We start from the raw sequence: 24,997 nt of genomic DNA on the forward strand, positions 1-24,997 counted from the left end.
GGAGATGTTTTAAAGCTCTGCTGGTATGCACCTAGGAATCAGAAGGACTGTGGATCTATCGTATGTTCATAAGCCAGATAGAAGGATCCCGTGTGTGTGTCACTCATTTTGTGGACAAGCTGAGTATCAGCCCCTGATGGAGTTGACATTCCTCCCTCAATAGAGCCCAGAGAAAGAAGAGGACAAAGACACATGAATGAATTCGATGAATACTCCCTCTTCTGGATCCAAGTGTCTCACAATTTTTATACTATAGGATGCAGTAAGAAAGAAATGTTGCCTAGAAACCCAGTGTAAGAACAACAATCCGTTCCCTGATTACCAGTAACAGAATTCAGGGCTCTTTTTCCTCCTCGTGCAATGAAAATCACGGTTGACTCTTCACTAAATGCGTTTCCCAGCCTCCTGACAGGTGCACTGCAGATGGAAAGGAAATGTTTTAATCCAACTTTCTCCTTATATAAAACCTCAGTAAAGAAGCTTAGGTCTCCCTCTGCCCTTTGCAGGCCCTCGTTTACATAGTGTCAACACCGAGAGACTCTCTCCTCAGGGACAGTTTGGGAAACGTGCGATAAGAACCTAGACGACTAAAAGGAAGGCTCTTCCGTTTTCTCTGCAGAGTTTCGAGTGTCTCCACTGAGAATATTCCTAGATGTTCCCTCAGGTGTATCCTGGCGCGAGGTGCCCTGCAGGGGCTGTTGGGGTCCCTGAGCAGAAAGGGGTGAGGCCCTGGGTACACTCCCCGCTCTTTTCGTCATTCCCCTTGGAGTTTCTCCCTTTGGGGTTCTTTTCAGTCCCTTTGGGGCAGGATTTCTGTGCAAAGCCTTATTTCTGTCCAGCCAAGCGGCCAACAGCGTCTACTGCCGGCCCACACCCCCAGATCAGAGGCATTCGTCTCCCGACCCCCACACAGATGGGAAGGGCCCGAAGCCTGGGTTTCAGTTCCAGGGTGTCAGGCACAGGTCACACGGCTACAGGTGGTCCTAATCAGCTCCTTGGCCCACGGTTCCTCATCTGCACACGGCAGGACTGAACTGGGACATAGTCTGAGGCCCCTGTTGCATCTCACATCCTGGGGCTCGTTCCATAGCCTGGCCTCCCCCTTCAGAAGACCAGGGCAGGGTGAGAAGGGGTGTGTTTGTCTGCAGAGGGGCCCCTCCTGCCTTCGGCAGTCTGTTTCTGAACGTGTGTGGGGGGGGGGCTAAGCACATCCCTCCGTGGGAGACATGAGAAAGCCATCACTTTGCTCCTGATGAAGGGGGTTCCAGGGTGAGGTGGCTGCTGAGGGAGGGATGGTCGGGACCTGGCAACAGCTCAGGGCAGCCTTGAGCTGGGATGCCACCAGGCGCCTGCCGCGGGGAGCACAGGGGTCCCTGCATCCTACAGTGTAGGCTGGATGCAATTGAGGGGGCTATTGCTTCCGACTTGTGGCTCTCACTCTCCCCCTCAGCCTGCCTGCAGACCCCCCTTCAGCTCCTTCTCTGCACGGGGGCTCAGCTCGCCCCTGGCCTCTGTCACCACGGAGCCATCCCTCCAGGCTCAGCCGTCAGCAGGAGCTGAACGAGACTCACATTTGATTCCTCTGTCTCTCTCACTCTCTGTCTCAGATACCAAGGACTCCAGGAACTAAGAAAAGATACTCCTCATTTAAACGAACCCCCATCATAAAACCCCATCATTCTCCACTTGCTGAAAAGAACTCTAAAGCAGCAAATCAAGCTCAAGCCCAAACAGAACATGCCAGGGGTCCTTTGCTGAGAATCGACATCTCGATCACAAGCCACTCTCTGGGATTTTTACTCCAAAAGTCTGGTTTGATGAGAGGAATTCTAGCTCTTCTGACTCCAGTCGTGATAAGTCGCCGAGGCAGCCAATGCCCAGACCACACGCCCTTGTGAGACACCTTCAGTCTGGCTCCTCTCCATTCCATCCTGCGGATAAGCGGAGGCTGGAGCAACGTGGCAATAGACCCCATGTCCAACTGGACATTCTGGGCCACCCGCTGGGCTGTGCCAGGAGCAGACAGCATTAACTACGCAGCGTTCTTGCTGAAGAGGCTTAGCCTGAATCTGAGCACGAGGTAGGGATCGGACAACTGCAGAATTTCGACCATGGAACAAGACATCGGGCCTGTCTTTCTTCAAACAGCCAGTGTCCACAGCACAAATAAGACGACAAAAAGGAGAAGAGATATCTTGGGTTCCAAAGGACTCAGAAGATTGTGCTATCGTAATTTTGTAGTCCTTTCGAACCCCAAACATCTCCTCACCTTTCTGTGGCTGTCTCTGGTGGTGGTGACACTTCCTTGTCTGTAGGGGACAGGCCAGATGTCTGGCTTGATGGTCTACATCCTGAAGGTGTCTGATCACTTCCTCCTGATTAAATTCAGGCTAACCTTTTTCCCAGGCGTTCCCTAGTGAATGCTGTGTGTGTCCCAGGTCCGCCCACCCAGAGACCCAGAGCGTCCAGTCTGCCATCACCATCATTGTGAGAGCAGCACTGGTTGCCTTCTATGGGGGGCCTATCAGATCGTTCATGGTCTTCTGTTTGGGTGTGACATCTGAGAATGTGTGAAGATGCTCTGTCTAAAGTCTGTCTCTACAATGTTACCATCTTTTAGTGATCCCTGCAGTGTGTCACAACCGTATCTGTTTGTATGTTGGAAAAACTCTAGTTGTATCATCCTTGTGTATGTGTATTTGCTGGCATTGTGCTGTGGAAAAGAACACTCCCTCCCCGTTCTATATCATTAAAGTGTTTATTTTGACAATCACTGGGGACTGGTGAATTATGTTTCCTTCAGGGCTCCAATCCATCACCATCGTGATGTAAATGTTCTTGGTTCTCTTCTGGTATTTAATGCTGAGTCTCTGTATCTTTTAGGCTATATTTCTTTCCCCTACGGGCAAGGGTACATATGTGTGTCTGGATGTGCATTAAAATATATTGTCTTGCTTTGTATGTTTGGTCGGGATGTAGACTGTAAATTGGTTTTCTCTCCATGGGATATAAATTAGCTTCTTTTCCTGGTGGGGAAGGTGTATGCAGCATCAGAGGTTTTGCTCTTTTTCTTGAAAATCTATTAGTTCTAGGGGTGCCTGGGTGGCTCAGTCTGTTAAGCGTCCACCTTTGGCTCAGTTAATGATCTTGCCATTCGTGATTCGAACCTCGATTCGAGGCGTCTACTGCTAGCACAGAGCCTACTTAGCACAAAGCCCACTTCATATCTCTGTCCCCACCCCTCTGGCCTTCCCCCATGCACGTACTCATTCTCCCTCAAAAATAAACATTAAAAAATAAACAAAATTTATATCCGTGAGGGTGGGTCTTACCATTGTCTCTTCCCCTGTGTCTCTCCCAGGCATCTATGACTCCCTCTCTGCTCCTTTCTCAATATCTTTTATTCATTTCCATTCTGTTTGATGCTTTCATTTCTATACTCAGTGTTTCCTATGATTTGGGACAAATGTTGCCCTTATGACCCTTGTCGATCAGCCTCTTTATCTGAGAATTTCCTTTCTTCAGGGTTTTTCTGAAGAAAGGTTAATTTCTTGGTTTCTCACAGGTTAATTTCCTGATTTCTCATTTCTTATTTCTTGCCCATTTCTCTTTTAAGTTGTGTTTTTTTTTTAAAGAAGAACTTTTTTTTTTTGTTTTTAAATGTTTTACTTATTTTAGAGAGAGTACAGGTGGGGAAGGCCCAGGGAGAAGAAGAAGACAGAGGATCCAAAGCAGGCTCTGTGCTGACAGCTGCGAGCCCGATGTGGGGCTTGACCTCATGAACCATGATATCATGACCTCAGCCCAAGTCAGACACTCAACTGACTTAGCCAACCCAGGTGCCCCTTGAGTTGTGTGTTTCTTAAGTGACGGTTCATATTCTTCATATCTACAAATGCTTCATTAGGTACATTAAATTCAGGCCAGAATGTCATTTTTTATAGTTTTCCTGGGTTTTGTGATAGCTGTAAGCTGAAATCTTTGACTGTTTCTGTTTGTGTTACCTTGCAATACATGTCTGCTATGCCACTTTCCCTTTCACGTATCTGGGCTTTCTGGAAGGAGCAACAAAGTTCCCTGTAGGAACGAGTGAGTGCTCTGAGTGGCTTAATGGACATCAGTGTCTGGATCTCTCTCTTTGGTGCAGTCATTCTAACAGATGTAAAGGTCTGAAGGAGAGGCGGGGTGTGCCTTCTGCTCTTAGGATCCTGTCTTCTCCCAGTAGTACCTTTCACATCTAGCAGTTGCTTCATTCTTTCTCTTCACCACAAGCCTCCACAGGATGCTACCTTCACCCAGGTCTGCCCCCTTGCAGTGGTGACTGCGCCTCCCCCAGAGCCCCTCCTCTGGTGCTCCACATCTTGCCACCTTCCTTCCAATCCCAGGAGCCCAAGCTGTCTTCAGCAGGCCTCAGGCACATTCTGAGCTATCCCCACTCTGTTTCTGCCATCATTCACCTGGGTTCCCTCCTGAAAAGCCCTCCCTGCTGTCTTCTCCTCTAAGTGCATGGGCTGTGCTGACCCCTCTGGGGCCTCTGGCTCCCACACCTGGCTCAATGCCAACCAGCTGGAGTCCACAGTATTCTCCGGCCCCTGGCTATTTAGGGGCCAGGTAATGAGTGGTGTTACTGACTCTCTAGGTTAATCCCTAAGCTTGGAAGTATGTGTTGAGAGATTCAGCTGCCCTTATCCTGGGAAGGCCTGTGTGATAAAGATCCTTCTTTCTCAGATGCATTTCCCAGTCTCATTGTTATTTTGAATGAAGGTCTAAGAATGTTCAAAATTATCACTCCTAATTTCCTCATGGCATTTTATTGCTCTTTTCTCAACTACCAGGCAGTATTAAATGTATGCTTATAATACCCATGCACTTGCAGGAGAAAAGGGAAAACATTTTATCAAACTTCTGAAGTATTGCCCAATATAATTAGTTTGGCAGATGGGGAAAATCCCTGGATAAAAGATGAGTTTGGAATGTAGGTTGTGATTCAGCTGTTTCTCCAATGCCGGTCCCTGTGCAGGGAGGATGGGGCACGGCAGCACTCCTGCAGCTCCCCTGTGGAAATCACAGCCCACACACACTGTTCCCACGTTCCCACCAGAACCTGCACCGGGGACGGGCTGTGCATAATGGAGACGCTGCCTTCATTCATCTCCGCCCATCCTCATAGCTTCTCATGGCCCAGGCTTAATGCAAGACCATGTCACACACATCACCCTCCTGAGACGCGTCTTAACCTTTCCCATCCCTGCCCCCGTGGAAACCCAGACCTGGCTGTCAGTGTCTCTGACACAGAGCTCTGCAGGGTTACCAGGGTGCCAGGCAGCCAAGGGAAGAGCCACCATGGGACCCCTAGTGAGAACAGAAATCATCTGGGACCTCTCAGCCCTGATTGCTTTTCATGGAGTGTCTCCTGGAGACCTTGAGCTCCTGGAGGGGCTGGATGAGCCCTGGCTCTGCTCACACCACAAAGTGCACTGACAGGGTAGGAGCTGGCAGTCCTGCAGGGTCACAGGGGTCTTTGGGGCATCTCACAACTGTTCTCTTTACATTTATAACTGTTTCAAATAATTTGGTACAAAAGCAAAGAGGAAAGGGTGAGCACCATCCCCATTTAGTCCCTGACAGGACCGAGTGGAGAGCAGAGGACAGAGCCTGAGCTGATGAGGGTCTGATGTCCCACTGCGCACTGGCCGGGGGTCTTGGGAAAGTGGAGTGACCTTTCTGAGTCTCAGCACTCTCCGCTCTCACAGGACGTGCACACCTGTGGGGAGTGTCCCTGTGAGGACTGAATGGGTTCCCACACACAGCTTGCTGGTAAGCCCCTTGTGTTCAATTTTGTTTGCTGCAAATAAGGTGGAGAAAGAGTTCCATTAAGCAGATTCCTCTCCACAAATGCTCACTCATGTAGCACAGGACAGAAATATAAGCAGAGTAATAACAGGTAATTGTGAGAGAAGTCATTCAGGGGGGATTCAGTAGAGCCCTGGAAAAAATCACTGGGATTGCTTTCTTGAGCAAATAAATGTCCCTGATATGACAGGCCATCATCACAATATCCTAAGACAGGTCTACACACCCAGAAAATGTATCCCTTTTCCCAGAGATCCTGGGGAAGGACCTGGCTGCTTCCTAGAGCATTGCTGCAATGTTCAGGCTTTTTCCATTTGAAACTCTGAAGGTCAATGGTTTTGAGGAATCAGCCGTTGAGATTAAACTGACGATTGGAATCTACACACCATCAAAGCAGAATAATCTTCAAAGCTGCAGAGAACCTGGGGCCGTTCATGGGGTCGGGAAGTTCCAGGGCCCTGCCTTGCTGCAGAGAAACATACAATGTATGATAGACGTAGTCCTGTCCTGGTTCTCAGCTGACTTGAGACAAGAAGAAAAGGAAGAGACAGACCAGGTAGAGACAGTGAACCTCGATCGTGACACTTCCTATGATATAGAAAAGGCTTCCAACAGCCTTGGGTGGCCATAGATATTCAGAAACATGGTTCAAGGATGGAAATCAGAGCCTGGCAAGAGAGATAAGAGATTAATTCAAATTTGGGGGGTCTGATAGCGACCTCCTGTGCCTGGCGTAGAGAGGTATAGGAGTCTGGCAGGACCACCTTGAGAGCAGCGATGGGCGGCGGCTCAGACATAAAAGTGCCATGGCTTAGACATGAATCGAACAAAGCTCACTGACTCATGGAATGTCTTATTTCAAACTCAATCCTAGAGCCTGGATGGAAACTGTCTGTGAGTACATGGTCCACTTCTGCGGATTAAATCTCTTGGTCTACACAGGGTGTGTGCAACAAAGATTATGGACCCTACCTGGGGAACCAGGTGGAGTTTCATCCCCTTTGGAATGGGAGCATTCACAGGCTACATCCAGAGCAGAGCCGAATTCCTGTTTATCCGATGGGAACGTGCCATCCCTGTAAGGCTGGTAGCAGTCACGCCCTTCTTGGCCAATGGAAGGAGTCAAAACACATTCATTCAGCGTGTCCTGGAGGACTTCCTTCTTTTCAGCTTCCGGAAGCTCCATGCTGTGCCAGGTGGGGCAAGAACGACGGAAGAGGAAACCAGGAGGATCAGACACCATGGCTTGCTACCTAGCTGGTGTTGATGGGAGGCAAGGGAGTGGTCGCAGAAAGCAAAGTAGCTGTCCCCTTGGAGGGAAAAATCTTTCCTCCTGTATGAGGAGTAGAGAGAGACAGAACAGCAGATACTCTGTGTACCGGCCTCAGAAGCAGGTGACGGAGGAGGAGACTAACCTCTCCCTGTGTGTTAAAGTCATGACTCCCAGGACACAGCATATAGTGGCTTCAACCCTTCTGCTTACATTGCATTGACTTTCACATGGAGTGTCCAAGTAAATAAAGTTCCTGAGGCCTTACGGACTCTTAGATATTATGACTACAGGGACCATTTTCTCAACATGTGATATAACATGAATTTATTCTTCAATTTCCACTCTTGCTATCAAAAAACCTGCCAGCATGATGATGCCAAACATATATAATGCTGATATGCATCTCACCTGGGTCTTACCCACGCAGGAGAGAACACCTGATTACAAGAATCCCTCAGTTGGGTCAGTTCATGTGTGTCCACTGTCTGTAGGTTACTCAACAGGAGAGAAAGAAATAGAGACCTACACAACTACCACGTGAACATAGATGATATGTTTCAAAGGGATATTCTGCCATTGCTGAATGGATGGAATAGTTGTATGTAGTACTCTCTGTTTCTCCCTGGATCTAAGGTCTCCAGGTGCCACTAGAAAAATTCACAGCCCAGAAATCCTCAGAGTTACCTGGGGCATATTGGGGGTTGTCCATTTCCTTCCTCAAGACCATTTTGATTTTCTGCAAGTAAGTTCAGAGATAGCAGGTCACATATAGATGTTCTCATCTACAGATAACCAGGGCTACCTGGGAATAGTCATCTTTAGGCTCTCTTTGGGAAGGGTATGTATAACTTCCCTCTGGAGCCCCCAGTGTAATTGGCTTTGCCCTCAGGGGCACTGTAAGTGCACTCATGGAGCTCACCTAATTCAGGTGCCAAGTTGTCTGGATAAGCAGATTTGTTATAGAAGAGAGAAATGAATGGGGTACATAGAGGAGCAAAACAGAGGTACTATTTTATTGTTTCTAAGAGTATAAAAGTCATTGTGTTCATCAACCATGAGGAATCAGAAAGCAAGGAATTCAGCCCCAGGCCCCTTCATTCTCCTCATAAACTTGGGCTTGCTTCATTCCCTCCTACTTTAGTTCTTGGTCTACAATTTGAGGATAAAATTGCCCACTTCTACAATTGTAGGAACATGGGCAATATTTACATTATTTTTGATGAGAAGAAAGAATATTGAAATCTGGAAAGCATTTAACTTAGAGGAGATGGGTCATCACTGGTCATTATGGAGAGGATGACCCTGTAAGACTTAGGGAAGTTGCCTCTGTTTCTCCAGCTGGCCAAGACATAGTGGGTAGTAGCTACAGATACCAGCCGTTTCCTCTGGAAACCTTGGCAGTGTTGACTGCTTTGGACCAACATAGAACCCAGGTGTTTGTTGTATCCCAGGAGGCTGAAATCTGGCTGAGGCCCTGGGTCATTGGGCAGGACAGGTCACCCAGCTGTTGGAAAACACAGAGGGAGACCAGGACAATCACCGAGGTCATCGCCAGGCAGCTTTGGCCATTTCCCCCAAGGAACCCACCACCACTACCCTTCTCATGACTTCCTGTTTCCAGACTGAGATCCCCAGGACAGTTGGGAGAATGTGTTATTCACCACTGTATTTGGGGTTCCTAGCACCGAGCCAAGCACTGAGGAGGCCCTCAGGGACTTCCTTTCACTGATCAAATACAAGTTGCTGCCAATCTCTGACCATCTCAACTCCATTCCAGTCACAAATGTCCACTCAGGGGTCCCCTGCTTTCTCCCAAGAGGTAGCAAATCCCCTTCCTCAGAGAGGAACCTGCCCTACCCTCTCCATGTCCCAGGACACTGCCCTGTGGTGAGCTCTGATGAAGACGGGGTTCTCCTCGGGGATTCCTCTCAATGGCTCACTCTGTCATTGGGAAGAGATGTCCTGGGCCTGGCCCCCCACTCCAATCCTCTGCTCTGCCACAACACCCCAGTTTAGGAGAGCTACCACATTGTGTTTGCATCGTTCTCCCACTGCTTTGTCCTCCTCGGGAAATCGTATTGATTTCCAAGTTCTGAACACAGCCTCAGGAAAATGAAGCACTCAACCAATAGTCAAGAAAATCACTGGTCAACAGATATTATGTGTAAAGCCTTCCACATTCCTGACCAGAAATTCAGAAGAATATTATTAGTATTACGACTTCAGATGCAAGGGTCCCCTGCCCTGGCCCTCCTGGCCTTAGGGCAAAACGATTTGTGGTAAGAATGGACATCTCCAAATCTGATCCAAACGCCATTGATCCCTCCAAACCCACACTTCCTTGGAGGCCATCCACTGTCAGGGCAGCTCCAACGTCGAAGCTCGGGGACTGGGGCAGAGCCTCATGGTCACACCATCCTACCCTTAGCAACGGTGCTTCCCGGCAATGGAAACCAACCCCCGTCCGTCCTGTGGGGCTCCCTGGCAGATGCACCGTTCACTGTGGAGTGCGTTACACCCCCAGTCCTCACTGCTCACCTCAGGCTGCTCCTTGCAGGGTTGGATGCTATTGAACACATTCCTCAGTTTCTCCAGATTGTTCTGAGCTCAACTTGCCCGTATTCTCAGGTCCTTGGGCAACCACCGTTCCACCATTACCTTTGTCCTTCTCCGGGTTATTCTCATGCTCCACACCTGCTGGTTTTCTGTCTTCCATAGACCCCTCGGTCCTCTGTTTCCAGTGTGGGGTCAGCCGGGCTCCTGCAGGAGACACACAGACAAGGGACCAAGTCAGGTCTCAGCCCCAGTCCCCAGGACACGTTTAACAGGCACTTCAGTCCCTCGTGCTCTCAGAGAGACTGAGCGGTAAGGGACTTTGGAGAAGTTGAATAACAACCTTATGTTACAGATGAGGAAACTGAGGCCCAGAGAGATGAGGAGATTTTCCCAAACTCCCTCATCGCTTGATGGCAGCAGACACACCACACAGGCCTTGGCGACAAGCTTTCCTGTGGAGTCATACCTTCCAGGAACTCACATCTGAAATTCAGGGGACACTGAAATTAAAAGTTCAACTTAAAGGGGCACCTGGGTGGCCCAGGTGGTTAAGGGTCCAACTTCTGGTTTCAGCTCAGGTCATGATCTCATGGTTTGTGAGTCTTAGCCCCACATCTGGATCTGCGCTGACAGCTTGGAGCCTGCTTGGGATTCTCTCTCTCCCCATCTCTCTCTGCCCCTCCCCTGCTCATGCTCTCTCTCTCTCTCAAATTAATTAAATAAAAGTTTTAAAAAATGTTTTAAAAGCTCAACTTAAAAATAAATTAATTAGTAAATTTCAGAGGACTTTGGATCAAATGTAGATATTTCCACTGTTAAAAATACCAGAAGGGCCTTTCTGGGGACAAATCTTTTATCCCAGTTCTATAGTTCTGTTATTTATATTCACTTTAGTTTTTTTTTTTAATGTTTGTTTATTCATTTTTGAGAGAGAGCACAAGTGAGGGAGGGGCAGAGAGAAAGAAGGAGACAGAGAATTCCAAGAAGGGTTCAGGCTCTGAGCTGTGAGCACAGGGCCCGACATGGGGAGCCTGATGGGGGGAGCCAGACGCAGGGCTTGAACCCACGAGCCGTGAGATCATGACCTAAGTCAAAGTTGTATGCTCAAGTGACTGAGCACCCAGACAGCCCTATATTCTCTTTTAAATCACTGACTCATAGATTAGGATCACAGAACACAAAAAGTATTAAATAATACTTATCATAATCACAAATAAAATGTACTTATGTGATTATCTATAAAAAACTGGCTCCTGGGGTGCCTGGGTGGCTCAGTCAGTTAAGCCCCTGACTCTTGATTTAGGCTCAGGTCATGATCTCATTTTTCTTGAGACCAAGCCCCGAGCTAGGCTCTGTGCTGACAGTGAGGGGCCTGCTTGAGATTCTCTCTCTCCCTCTCTCTCATATGCACACTCATATGCACACATGTATGAGAGCTTTCTCTCTCTCTCTCTCTCAAACATTAAAAAGTATCCAGATATATATATATCTAAAGATAGATAGATAGATAGATCTGGCTCTTGTGCGGTTTTATTTTCCTGACAGCGGGCGCTCTGTCTGCCTTGTTCACCCCATCTCTGCAGCGCCTCCATTAAGAGCCTGCCAGGGAAAACGTTCAGTAAATACTTGTCAAGCAGATAAATAACAGTTATCAGGAACAACTGCCTTTTACCGATCTCTAGTCCCAACCACATTTCCAAACAAACCCTATCCCGGATCTGTGCCAAAGCAATAGAAGTACAGAATTAAAAAAACAGTCCAGGATTCCAAAACCAGCTTTACCACACGTCACATACACTTTGACGGATGATGTAATTATCTCTTTGAGCACCTTTTCCTCGTGTAAAATAGAGAACGTATACTGTAAATAGTCAGAAGGCAGCATGAACCACGGGGGTGTTGGATGTGAAATGTGACATCATGCAGCAGACAGGGCTCCAGTCCTTGGGCACCAGCTGTGGGGCTGAAGATCACCTACATCAGAGTCACTGTGGTGCTTGTTCAAATCCCATGGGGATAAGAAGCTGCATCTCAGACAAAAATTCCAAGGAGATTCCCAGGTAAGGAAGAAGCCCATTAGTAAACAATGAGCATAGGATGCAGACCCTGAAAGCCCCAGTGCTCACCAGACTGACTCAGCTTTGAGCAGATCAAGTCCCTCATTCAAGATGGCTTTCAATGGGAAATGGGGACATTTCTGGGAAGTGGGTCCCGCTTCTGTGATCTGGGCTTTTAGCACCTCCACTGCCCTATAGTTTCCTCCTCTGTTCCATTCGCTGGGGGATGTCAGCCCTCATGGGGTCATTTCTTTATGAAGACCTCTGTCCTTTTATTCTCTTCCTGGAGTAGGAGACGGCAGAGATCAGTTCTGGGACCCCACAGATCTAGGCTTCCACCTAAGCCACCTGGGTAAGTGGAAACAATCATGACAGATGGAAATCAGATCAGGGAAGAGGACCCCAGAGGAGGGAGATGGTGAGGGCAGCCCCTCACGAGAGACAGAGCCAACATTTCGTCTACGAAATCACATCACAGCAAGCTGACGCCTGGATTTCAGACTTGGGAGATTCTGAGCACAGAACCCACACGCATTATTCTAGACTTTGGAATCTACAGGACTGTGATATAACAAATGTATGTTGTTTTAAACCACTCTTTCTGTAATCTGCTCACATGCATCAATAACCAACTAATTCAGACGTCTATCTCTATATCTCTATTTTCCTGATTTTTTTTAATTTTCAGAAACATGTATGCTAAATCCTATAAGAGAAAAAAATCAAAGAAGTGCAGTACAAATCTTATGCTCACTTTCACATGACTCTTCCCAAGCCCTTTTAAAATAAAGGACACTGTGAAGGGCATTTCATGTGCTGGAGAAATGTCTCTCCAATGTTAGCAACCAAACTTCTTTATGAATAAAGATGGTATAATACTTAGCTTCAGGTAACATTATCTGTGATTTCAGCATTTATCACCATTTCCGCAGCACATAGTTTTTGTTGTTATTGTTGTTTTGTTTTGCTTTTTTAGTTCTTGTTCTCCTGATCTACCAGACAAGATTTTATAGCAAGTATCACTTACTCGCACAGGCAAACCATTTCAAGGAGAGCAGTAGAATAGCTAATAGGTTAAGTTCCCCCAAACAAAGTACCTATGATGCAATCTCTCTTCTAGTTATCACCAAAGAAAATGATCCACTGTATAAAGTCCCAATATAATAAACATTTAAATTTAATGATGTCTGCTTTCCAAATTGTTCTTGTGTTTAGGTTTAGGCATGGTGAGGAGGGATTAGGGACTGACTGCAAAGAGGCTGGAAGGGATTTGGGGAGGGAAAGAAATTGTTCTAAAACTGGACTCTGGTGACAGACAACCCTATAAATATACTAAAATCATTGATTTGTACATTTACAATTTTGTAATATTGTGTAAGGGTTCTCCAGAAAAACACAACCAATAGAGATGTATTATGAGGAACTGGTTTGTGCAGTTAGGAAGGCTAACAGCCCCCATGATCTGCCATTTGCAAGCTTGAGACCCAGAGAGCCAGTGGTGTACTTTCAGTCTGTCCAAATGCCTGAGAACCAAGGGAGTCAATGGTATAGATCCCAATCTAGGGGCAGGAGAAGCTGATGTGCCAGCTCAAGCAGAAAGGCAAAATGGAAAAAGGATCAATCTTTCCACTTTTTGTTTTCTTCAGGTCCTCAAATAATTGGATGATGCCCACCCATATGATAGGAGGCAACACTGAGTCCATTGATTCAAATGCCAATCTCATCCCAAACACCCTCACAAACACACCCAGAAATAGTGTTTAATCTGAGCACCCCTTGACTCAGCCAAGTTGACAAATAATATTAACCATCACATATATGTTATTTACTCAAAAAAAAAATCAAACTAGGTTTCTACTCCAACATGAAAAGAAGTTGGAAGTCACCACTCTCATCCTTCCAATAAAAAATGCGGATGAAACTGAAAATTAGCAACTCTTCTTAGACCAGAGAAGTGAGGTCATAGGGTACGTCATCCCAAAAACTAGAGGGACAAGCTAATTCAGGAAATCACAGCTTATTGGAACAGCTTACTGGAGTCAGCAACTGATAGAAATCTTCAAGTTGCTGGAAGCTGAGTGTGGAATAGCTTGAGAGTTTAAAACTCCCGGGGCTCCACATTTTGTGAGGTTTTACCTCCATGAACCTGTGCAGGTTCTTGTACTGAAGTAGAAAAATCCCCAAAGGATCGACACTACCAACTTCAAGTCTTGCTATAAATCTACAGTAATCAAAACAGTGTGGAATTGGTGAAAACGCAGACAAACAGATCCATAGAACACAATCAGAAGTAGGTCTACATAAATAGAGTCAACTGATCTTGGACAAAGGAGAAAAAGCAATTTGATGGAGAATGTATAGTGATAGCCTTTTCAATAAATGGTGCTGGAGAAACTGGACATCTACATGCTAGGGGGAAAAAAAGAATCTAGACAGAAACCTTACACTTTTCACAAAATAGATCATAGACCTAAATGTAAGGTGTAAAACTATAAAACTTCTAGAATACAGCATTGGAGAAAATCTAAGTGGCTTTAGGTTTGGTGATGACTTTTTAGCTGTAACACCAAAGGCTCAATCCATGAAACAAGAACTTGATTAAGTTGGATTTCAATAAAATCAAAATTTTCCACTCTATGAAAGACACCGTCAAGCTAATTAAAGACAAGACATAGACTGTGATAAAATCTTTACAAAATGTGTATCTGATGAAGGACTGGTATCCAACACCTACAAAGAACTCTTAAAACTCAACAGTAAGAAAGCAAATGACCCAATTAAAAATGGGCAATGGATCTAAGCAGATACCCCATCAGAAAAGATACACAGATGGCAAAGAAGCCTATGAAAGATTCTCAGAATCATCTGTCATTAGAGAATTTAAATTAAAACAACAATGAAGGGCACCTGGGTGACTCAGTTGGTTAAGGGTCTGACTCTTGATTTTGGCACAGATCATGATCTCAGGGTTGATAGGATGGAGCCTCCTCAGAGGGCTCCTTGCTGACAGCGTGGATTCTGCTTGGGATCCTCTCTCCCTCTCTCTGCCCCTCCCCCACCCTCAAAATAAGTAAATTAATTTAAAAAAATAAAACAACAATGAGATACCACTACACACTTATTAGAATATCTAAAATCCAGGGCACCTGGGTGGCTCAGTCGGTTAAGTGTCAGACTTTGGCTCAGGTCATCATCTCACAGTTCGTGGGTTCAAGCCCTGTGTTGGGCTCTGTGCTGACAGCTCAGAGCCTGGAGCCTGCTTCAAATTCTATGTCTCCCTCTCTCTCTGGCCCTCCCCCACTTGCTCTCTCTCTCAAACATAAATAAACATTTAAACAATTCTTTAAAAAGGATATCTAAAATCCAAAACACTGATAATAACAAATCCTGGCAAGGATGTGGATGAATAGGAACTCTCATTCATTAGTGATGGGAACACAAAATTGTACAGCCACTTTAGAAGACACTTTGGCAGTTTCTTACAAAACAAAACATATTCTTACATTTGATCCAGAAATCACAGCCCTAGGTATTTACCCAAGTGAGACGAAAACTTACATTCAAGCAAAAACCTGCAGTTTATAGCAGCTTTATTCATAATTGTCAAAAAGTGGAAGTAACCAAGATGTCCTTTGCTAGGTGACTAGATAAACAGCGGTACATTCATAAAACGGTATTTAGCAATAAAAAGAAAGGAGCCATCAAGCCATAAAAGACCTGTGCAAACCTCAATAATACATAGCATTAAATGAAAGAAACCAGTCTGTAAAGTCAACATACTGTGTGAATCTAACTACAGGACATTCTGGAAAAGGCAAAACTGTAGCACCAATAAAAAGATCAGTGGTTGCCATAGGTCTGTGAGGAAAGGAGGGACAAACAAATAAGAAGAACCCTGGGATTTTTCTGATAGTGACACTATTCTATATGACACTGTAGTGGTGAATTCACAACATGCACGTGTCAAAACCCACAGAACTGTATGACTCAAAGAATAGACTCTAATGTAAACTATGGGCTTCAATTAATAATGTGTCACTTGTAACATCACTTGTAACATCACTTGTGACAAATGTACCATAGTAATGGAAGAACGTAGAGAGGAAGTTTATGAGGGAGAACAGGGTGCATGTGAACTTATTTATTAATTTATCTGTAAATCTCAAATTGTTTTTTAAAAAATAACATCTAGGGGCGCCTGGGTGGCGCAGTCGGTTGAGCGTCCGACTTCAGCCAGGTCATGATCTCGCGGTCTGTGAGTTCGAGCCCCGTGTCGGGCTCTGGGCTGATGGCTCGGAGCCTGGAGCCTGTTTCCGATTCTGTGTCTCCCTCTCTCTCTGCCCCTCCCCCATTCATGCTCTGTCTCTCTCTGTCCCAAAAATAAATAAAAAACGTTGAAAAAAAAATAAAAAAACATCTATTATTATCTACTACCTACTAGATAATAGATAATAATATTAGATACTAATATTAGATAATAATAATGGATAATAATATAGAATAGATAATAATATATATAATATATATAATAATAGATAATAGATAATATTATCTAATATATAATAATAGATAATATTATTTAATAGATAATAGATAATATTATCTCTTATCTATTATCTATACTTAATAACATTATTATCTATTGATAATAATAATAAAAAAGTAAGGACATGACACCCTCAACCCAAAGCGTTTGTGGCATCCTGTGATGGTGCGGTTAATACTGAGTGATGAAGTGCACCAACCTAGAGACTGACCAGTGGGTGATTCTGATGCCTGTGCCTTCAGCCTCTAGGCCCAGCAGTCCCCCTGGAATCCAAATGTCCCGTCAGACAGGTCAAGGTGGCCTCTGGTCTTCAGATGGCGCAGAGGGACCAGAGGCATCTGGTAAGGATGGGGAGAAACCATCCCACAGGACAGAACCAAGTGAATTCAGGACGACTGAGACTCTGCAGTTGCCCCACCTGCACCCCAAAGCAAAAGGGAGGGTAGGGGTGTATCAGAGCTGCTGAGTGAGGTCGCTGCCTGAAAGATAAAAGCAGCTCAAGGGCACCTGGGTGGCTCAGTCGGTTAAGCATCCGACTTCAGCTCAGGTCATGATCTCACAGTCTGTGAGATTGGGCTCTGTCGAGCTCTGTGCTGACAGCTCAGAGCCTGAAGCCTGTTTTGGATTCTGTGTCTCCCTCTCTCTCTGCCCCTCCCCTGTTCTGTCTCTCTCTGTCTCAAAAATAAATAAAAACATTAAAAAAATTAAAAAAAAAAAAAACAGCTCGAGAAGCTCTGATAAGTTCTGAGAACTGAAAGCCAGAGGAAAATAAGGGTCAGTGAAGACTCGAACTTCCCACGATGAGCTGGAACCACCAACCTTTCCACTGCCAGCCATACCCGCTCATTATACCACTGAGACCGGGTATTACAAAATCTCAGCGTTGCCATGGGTGAGAACTTGCTCCCCATCCCCTCCATCCTCTGCCAAAAACACACTCAAAGCCAGCTGGTGCAGGAGACGCTGAGTCTTAATATCGGGCGTATTTGGGCACTGACACTAGCAAGTGGCCACTAGATGCCGCATGCCAGGCCCTGGGTCCTCCCAGCCTGCCCCTTGCCTCCCCACAAGAGGCCCCGCTCCACGTGACGACCACAGCTTCTTGGGCCAAAGTCATCCATTTGCCATTCTTCGCTGCACGCCACCTGTCGCGCTCACCGCGAGTCCCTCGGCCTGGACCCGGACTGTGGAAGGACAAGCCGGCCTGTGTCGCACAACGCGCTGCCGCCTCTCAGTGCCTCCGGACCAGACCTCCATCGGGCAGGACCTGGGGTCTGCCCACCATGCAGCCCCTTGCGCACTGCAGGGTCTGGTACCTAGTAGGCGCCCAATAAATGCTCGGTGAAGGATGTATTCCGCGGCAGGGTGCTGGGAGGGACCAAAAATGTCACTGTGGACTATTAGGTTTTAGTCCTAAAAGGGACCCCAGAATGGGAGGATGTGAAAGACTTTAAAAGTGACTGTTGTTTAAAACTTTTACACTGGTAGCTGAATCCTGCAAATGTCCTGATGGTGGAAATCCCTAGAAGGTACGATAGTGGAAATGCCTAGAAGGTACCACCTGTAATCGCACTGAGCCCTCCACCCGGGACCTTGCGGCAGCCTCGAGTCTGCGCGGACACCTGCGGGTTGGAAGGAGGGGTGAACCCGAAAAGTTGAAGAAGAGGAAGGTGAAGGTGGGACGACCAAGTGAGGGGAGGGAGAGACAGGGAGAGAGAGGGAGAGAAAGAGAGGGAGGGAGAGAGAGAGAGAGAGAGAGAGAGAGAGAGAGAGAGAGAGAGAGAGAGAGAAATGCAAGTACAGCCACCGAGGAATGAGCCAGGGGAAAATGCTGTCACCTGCTTACACCTGACCACACCACCGCAGGTCGTGCGTGGTGAACCTTGCTCATGGGGTGGTGTACAGGGGCCCTGGCAGCTTCCGTTTGAATCCGATTCATAATGGAGAGAGGACCCTGTCCTCGAATGAAGCCAGCAACGCCGTCTGATTTGACTCTTTGGACCCTGGAGCTCTCCCTGGGGCGAGTCTGCGCTGGGCACACCACACACGGAAGATAAAGTGTTGCGCGGCGCTGGGACTCGGCCCGAAGCCCTCGTGCGGGCACTCGGCAGCGGCTCCACGACGGAGGCCAAGAGTGGCCGGCTCCGGCTCTGCGGCTACCAACCCCTCCAGGAGAACAGGCGGGGACGGTTGCTTGGTAAGGGCTCAGTTCGAGTGGACCTTCTGCGTCTAACTGAGAAGCTTGGATTCGTTTTCTTCCGACAAGAAATTGCAGCATCCTAGGTGATGCCAACCCCAGGTCCCCCTGAAGGGACCACAAGGAGGTGCCGTGGTCCTTTCACTTAAAACGGGTGACAAAGAGGGTGCCTGGGTGGCTCAGTCGGTTAAGCGTCCAGCTTCGGCTGGGGCCATGATCTCACAGCTCCATGGGTTCGAGCCCTGTGTCTTCGGATTCTGTGTCTCCCTCTGCCTGCCCCTCCCTCGTGCTCTGTCTCTCAAAAATAAATAGACATTGATGGGAAAAGAAAAAAAGAAAACTTTTTTTAACGGCTGGCAAAGGACGAGGTCGCCCAGAGGTCTCCATTCCCTGGACATGGGAGGTCAGAGGTAGCCTTGCTTATTTTGGGTCGCCCCCGGCACCGAGTCGCCTTCGATCAGCCCGTCCTGCCCAGGCCCTGGAGGACCGGCTGTGGACCTTCGCCATTCCGCTGGGACCACCTCACTCCACCTCCCCAGCACAGACCCCCATAAAGTCCTGACCAGAGAGAACTGCCTTCCTCATCGTCCTCTCAGGCCGGGCAGCCCATTCCTACGTTGGCCTGGGCCGGGGTGGTTTGGGGAAGGGGGAGCGAAGAGAAGGAAACGGAGCAGTGGCCAAGGAGGAAGGAAAGGAGACTGAGAGAGCTGGAGAAAGGAGAGCTGAGAGAGCTGGTGAGGAAAGACAGCGAGAAAGACGGGAAGGAAATAGGATCCGGAGTGGAAGGGGAGGTGTTGGAACCCCAGGACGCCCCACGTCCGGTTCGAGGAGCACCGGGGTTCCCGGGGCAGTGGGAAGAAGACCACGGCAAAGCAAAGGAAGGGAACACTTTTTTCTGGCGGGAAACTGGTAATCCAGGCAGAGCAGGTGCACTCGGGGGAGGCCCCCAAAGCCCATCCCTCTCGCTGATTCCACCCCCCCCCCCCCCAAAACACACACACTAAGGGACCCGATCTCGGTCCCCGACACGCTAGCCGGCAGAGCGGCCGCAGAACGTGGCCCGGGGCGACCCCTGGCGGGCGGGGGAGCAGAGCTCGGACCCCCGAGGCGAGCAGAGCCCGGCAGGAGGCGCGGCCGGGAACGCCGGTCGGAGGAAGGGCCTCCGCACACCTCGGAGAGGCAGCCGGTCGCGTCCCCGGCGGTTCCATGGTGTAATGGTGAGCACTCTGGACTCTGAATCCAGCGATCCGAGTTCAAGTCTCGGTGGAACCTGTCCCTTTGGGCCGAGCCGCGACCACCTTTTACTCTCCGCTCCAAGGCCCCGCGAGGAGGAGCACGAGCCTTCCCGCTCCCGCTGCCCTCGGGCCGGGGAGGGAAACTCCGGGGACCACGCGCGCCGCTTCCGTTCCCGCCGCCGCGTCCCCCGCGCTCCGCCGCCGCCTCCGGACTCGGGGACCAACGAGCCCGGTTCCCAGAGCGGCGCGCCCCGCACGAGCATTGCAGCCACGGCGAGGAGACCCGGCCAGCGCCGCCCCTCGTCGGGCTCACCCTCGGGCCTCGGGGTGAAAGCCACCGGCCGCGGCCACTGAATCCTGCACCGCGAAGCACGTCGCGCGGCGCGTCCCGTACTGGCACCGATCGGCCTGCACCCGTAGAGGGCAACTTACGTGCGAAACGGCGTGTCTTACCTCAGCCGGGCGGTGGTGACACTGAAGTTTCGGGTCGTGGCTTCTAGCAGAAGGTCGGGTGCCATTTCATTTCAGTTTCCGCGGCTCCTTTCCTACCAGCTACCAGAAGAGTCCAGAGTCTCTGCTGAGGCCAGTAGGGGTCGCAGTTGTCCTGAAATACGTGCTTCAGTCCGTGGCCCTCGTGCGGAAAACCCTCAACTCTGCCCAAAAGGGAGATTCTGGCCGGGGATTCTTGGTACCTGACCCGCCGCCTCCCACGGGGCTCCCCCTTCTTCCTGCCTGGATCTACTCCAAGAAGACACCATAGGAAAAGAAGGCCGTTGTGTTTTCATTCTATTCAGAGTCTTTGTAGTTTTAAAGTTTTTTGTGATATAAACAGATTCTCATTTTGGTGGCCTGGAATGGCCGAGAGAGAGAGAGAGAGAGAGAGAGAGAGAGAGAGAGAGAGACCGAGACCTTAAAAGAACTAAAAATACTTTTGTAAAAGTAGCATAAAGGTATAGGAATAACACTACCTAACTTTAAGACTTAACTATAAAGCTACAGTTAGAGATATATTGTGAATAAGCAAAGGGTAGACAAACAGACCAATTAAATAGAATGGAGAGTCCAGAAATAGGACTACGGAAATATGTCCAATTGATTGTTGATGAAGGTGTAAAAGCAATTTGATGAAGACTTTTTTCTTTTCAACAAATTGTGTTGGAATAATTGGACATCTAGATGAATGAAACTTCCACCTACACTACAGTTTATACAAGAACTAACTCACAATGGAGCACAGACTAAATGTAAAATGTAAAACTCAAAAATTTATAGAAGGAAGTCTTCATGACCTGGGGTTAGGCAGTGTTCTTAGATATGTCACCAAAAATTCTATCCAGTAAAAGAAAAAAAATCAATAAATTGTATTTCATTGAAATTAATAATGTTTGTTTAAAAAAATAGCTGAGAGAATGGACAGTTACAGATTGAGAGAATAAAAATCAACAAATCACAAAGATGACAAAAAGGTTGGTGACAAGATGTATAAAGAAATCTTGGGGAAGGAAAAAAAAAAAGAGGTTAGAGTGGGAGAGAGCCAAAGCATAAGAGACTGTTAAAAACTGAGAACAAACTGAGGGTTGATGGGGGGTGGGAGGGAGGGGAGGGTGGGTGATGGGTATTGAGGAGGGCACCTTTTGGGATGAGCACTGGGTGTTGTATGGAAACCAATTTGACAATAAATTTCATATATTAAAAAAAATCTTAAAATTAACAAGGAAACAACAATAACAACAACAACAACAAAAAGGCAAAAGATATGAACAGACACTTCCCTAGAGGATATAAGCACATGAACATCATTAGACATTAGGGAAATGCAAATTAAAACATAATGAGATACCAATATACACCTGCTAGAATGACAGTACCAAGTGTCTAAGATAAGAAGTAAGCAGAATTTTCATACGCTGCTTGTGAGAATACAAAATGGCACAGCTACCCTGGAAAAGATTTGGCAGTTTCTCATAAAGTTAAGCATATAAGTACTATATAATCTAGTAAACACAATCCCAGCAATCTGCCTTGAAGAAATGAAAATTTATGTTCACAGAAAAACCTGTACAGGAATTCTCATAGGCTTTATTTGTAAGAGCTGAAAGTACAATCATCGAATATCTTTCAAGGGATTAATTGATAGACAAAACAGTGGTTCACCCACTGGATGGAATACCCAACGATAAAAAGGAATTCTTGATGTATACAACAACTTAAAGAAATCCCTAAGTCACTGTGCTGAGTAAAAGAAGCCAGTCTCAAACGGCTACATACTATATACTTCCATTCTTAGGACATTCTCAAAAAGACAGAACTATAGTGATGAACAGATCAGTGATCCCAAGGGCTTATGTTTGCGGGGGAGATGTGACTGTAACACTGTAACAAGATAGCACTAAGATTTTTGGTGAGATGAAACTTATGTATTCTAATTATGGAGAATTTGTACCAAAAGAAAAAGTCAGTTTCACTGTATGATAATTGAGACAGCAGAAACCATACATTATGGACTGAACAAACTAGATGATGAAAAGCTGGGATGTCTTCTACTTAATAGTAGGTCGGTTGCCTAAACTTCTCCTAAGAATTCGTTTCCCAACCATGCTGGATGCTTTTCTTCAGAGTCTGACGCATAAATTAAAGTTAGTGGTTCCAGATGCACGCTTTTTCCTTTCTCGCAGCCCGTCAGGCCCTTTTGCAGTCTTTGCCTTGCCCCTTGGGGGGCGATGGCGGGAGCCGGGATAAGGATGCGGAATGCAGGCGCTGCAGATTTTGGCTCGCGGCGACCTGCGGCCTTACCCCAGGTTAGGCGGGTGGAGGGCTCAGGCTGGGAGCACCGCCACGGGGGACCTCGAGAGCCCGATCTAACTGCCGACGGTCACCAGTTTCAAAGCGGGAAATCGCACCATATCTCCGGCTTTACTGGGGGTTTGTTTAAAGAGGAAAATAGCGAGTTAGACAACGTCACAACTCGGATTCAAGCCAAGGTTACTAGGATCGCATCGCGGAGTACTAACCACTAACCATCACCGCACGCCACCGACTGGGTGTGCTGTGGTTGAGGGCTATTAATTGACCTCAATAGCCGCAACGTTTTCTAACTGGTTTTTCTTTCAGCCGCTAGTGTTGGTGCCTCTCAGCTTTCTTTTCACTCCTGTCCTCCCTTTGCCCTTTCTTCCTTGCTCTCCAGACTCCCACCCGCTTTCTTCTCTTCAGCTTTCCTCGTTCACCTTTCTCCCTGCGCCCACCGGCGTCCCCTAGGCTGAGGCCGCCGCACCTTCCAGGGTGGGGAACTCAGTGACATTCTAGGTTGTGCCCTCTAGCCGTTTCCACGATCGGGACCTTGACCTGGTTCTAAAACAGCTTCGAGTATAAAGATTTTAAAGAATGGCTGCCTTTCACGTCTTCCCATTCGGGGTATTCTCCAAAACTAAAACTGACAGTGCAAGGTGAAATTCTTGGTGCCTTTCGTGTCCCCTCCAGGCCCCTGCGGCGGAATGGACTCCTTCACCGAGCATTTATTGGGCTCCTACTAAGTGCCAGGCAATGTTGTAAGCGAGGGACTGCACCGTGAGCAAACCCAAGGTCCCTGCCCCATGGAGTCTACATCAGGGGCATCCTGGGGGGGCAGGGGGTGCGCAGCGCGGTGGAGGCACCGCCGATTCTGGTACTTCGCGAGCGCGCCCGCCGGTCAGGATCCGGGGCGATTCGTGGACAGATGAAGTGGAGTAAAGAACTGGAAAATGGATGACGTCAGACCGAGAGGCTGCGGTTGTCACCTGGGGGCCTGTTGTTCGACCGTCGGAGTTCTGCACTCATTCGGAGCTCCATGTCAGTATACCCACATTTAACTGGCCACACGACTCCGGGCCTCAATGTGCCTCCGCCCTCAGGCTTCTGTGCCCTAGCTCGGGGATAAAGAACACTTCTCTGTAAGTTTGTACAATGAGGTGATTATGTATAATATACTCCTCCCCCCACCCCCCCAGTTTTTTATTTAAAAAAAAAAACACCTTTTTTTACATTTATTTATTTTTGACAGAGCACAAGTGGGGCAGGGAGAGGAGACGCGAATCCGAAGCAGGTTCCAGGCTCCGAGGTCAGCACAGAGCCCCAAGCGGGGCTTGAATATTTAAAAATAAAAACCCCTAGGGGCGCCTGGGTGGTGCAGTCGGTTAAGCGTCCGACTTCAGCCAGGTCACGAACTCGCGCTCCGTGAGTTCGAGCCCCGAGTCGGGCTCTGGGCTGATGGCTCAGAGCCTGGAGCCTGTTTCCGATTCTGTGTCTCCCTCTCTCTCTGCCCCTCCCCCGTTCATGCTCTGTCTCTCTCTGTCCCAAAAAATAAATAAACGTTGGGAAAAAAATTTAAAAAAAATAAATAAAATAAAAATAAAAACCCTTTTTTACATTTATTTATTTTTGACAGAGCACAAGTGGGGCAGGGAGAGAAGGAGACGCGAATCCGAAGCAGGTTCCGGGCTCCGAGGTCAGCACAGAGCCCCATGCGGGGCTTGAACTCACAAACCACGAGATCATGACCCTAGCTGAAGTCAGCCGCTCAACCGACTGAGCCACCCAGGCGCCCCCCTCCCCGGTTTTATTGAGATTGAAATGAGATACAGTTCTGTAGAAGTTTAAGGTGTACAGCATAATGACCTGACTTCCATATATCGTGAAATTTGGTGAACATCTATCATCTCATACAGATACAAAATTTTTTAAATGTATTTTTCCTTTTGATAAGAACTCTTAACTATTTAATAAGAACTTTCAAGTATACCATACAGCAGGGTTAACTAGAGATATCATGTGCCTTATATCTATTCATTTATCTGATGATTGGAAATCCTAAGATTCTGACCACCAGCATCAGACTATTATGTATACAATACAATTGACTCACAACAACCCACAGCCGCCTCCACTGGGTGTCTCTGTGGCGCAATCGGTTAGCGCGTTCGGCTGTTAACCGAAAGGTTGGTGGTTCGAGCCCACCCAGGGACGCTTGTGTTTCTGGCGACATTGCCTCTCCTCTTTCTACTCGGGATACTGAATTTATGGCCCTGGTCCTCAGGCACCACAAGCAAAGAGTGCCCCTTTGGGAGCAAAGTTTTGGGGCTCCAGAGCATACCTAATCTACACCGGCAATCCATCTTCCCTACTTTTCTGAGGCTGGTTTTTACAGCTTAGCATATTTGGAATATTATAAATCCCTCAAATGAAGAACAAGAGAACCTGAGGTGCATGATCTGGATGGGAAACCTAACTTGTGCAAAAAAGTTACTT

At 47.5% G+C, this 24,997-nt stretch overlaps 2 protein-coding genes and 2 non-coding genes across 5 annotated transcripts in view; 3 read left to right on the top strand and 1 right to left on the bottom strand.

The window, feature by feature from the left end:
- LOC101095725 (neuroblastoma breakpoint family member 6-like) overlaps positions 1 to 2,773 on the top strand; it is a 74,395-nt gene extending 71,622 nt beyond the window's left edge. Inside the window, exon 10 of the mRNA XM_045033390.1 lies at positions 1,608 to 2,773. The gene's annotated coding sequence lies outside the window, so the exon portion shown is untranslated. The remainder of the gene's footprint in view (positions 1 to 1,607) is intronic.
- LOC111561809 (neuroblastoma breakpoint family member 6-like) overlaps positions 1 to 20,389 on the bottom strand; it is a 129,029-nt gene extending 108,640 nt beyond the window's left edge. Inside the window, exons 1-2 of one of the 2 annotated variants that reach the window (XM_045033376.1) lie at positions 20,171 to 20,389; positions 9,785 to 9,886 (exon numbers count right to left, since the gene is read on the bottom strand). In XM_045033376.1, coding sequence (XP_044889311.1) covers positions 9,785 to 9,811 — 27 coding nt within the window. In that variant the 5' untranslated portion in view covers positions 9,812 to 9,886; positions 20,171 to 20,389. Of the gene's footprint in view, positions 1 to 9,784; positions 9,887 to 11,808; positions 12,242 to 20,170 lie in introns of those variants that run through there. The other variant, XM_045033378.1, reaches the window with a different exon arrangement.
- TRNAQ-CUG lies at positions 19,683 to 19,754 on the top strand. Its single transcript has one exon. It is a non-coding gene; the product is annotated as a tRNA-Gln (tRNA).
- A 4,252-nt stretch (positions 20,390 to 24,641) lies between the features above and the next one.
- On the top strand, positions 24,642 to 24,715 carry TRNAN-GUU. The gene has a single exon. It is a non-coding gene; the product is annotated as a tRNA-Asn (tRNA).
- Positions 24,716 to 24,997: the final 282 nt, after the last annotated feature.

Source organism: Felis catus, chromosome C1 (assembly GCF_018350175.1).
Source record: "Felis catus isolate Fca126 chromosome C1, F.catus_Fca126_mat1.0, whole genome shotgun sequence".
NCBI classification, from domain to species: Eukaryota; Metazoa; Chordata; class Mammalia; order Carnivora; family Felidae; genus Felis; species Felis catus.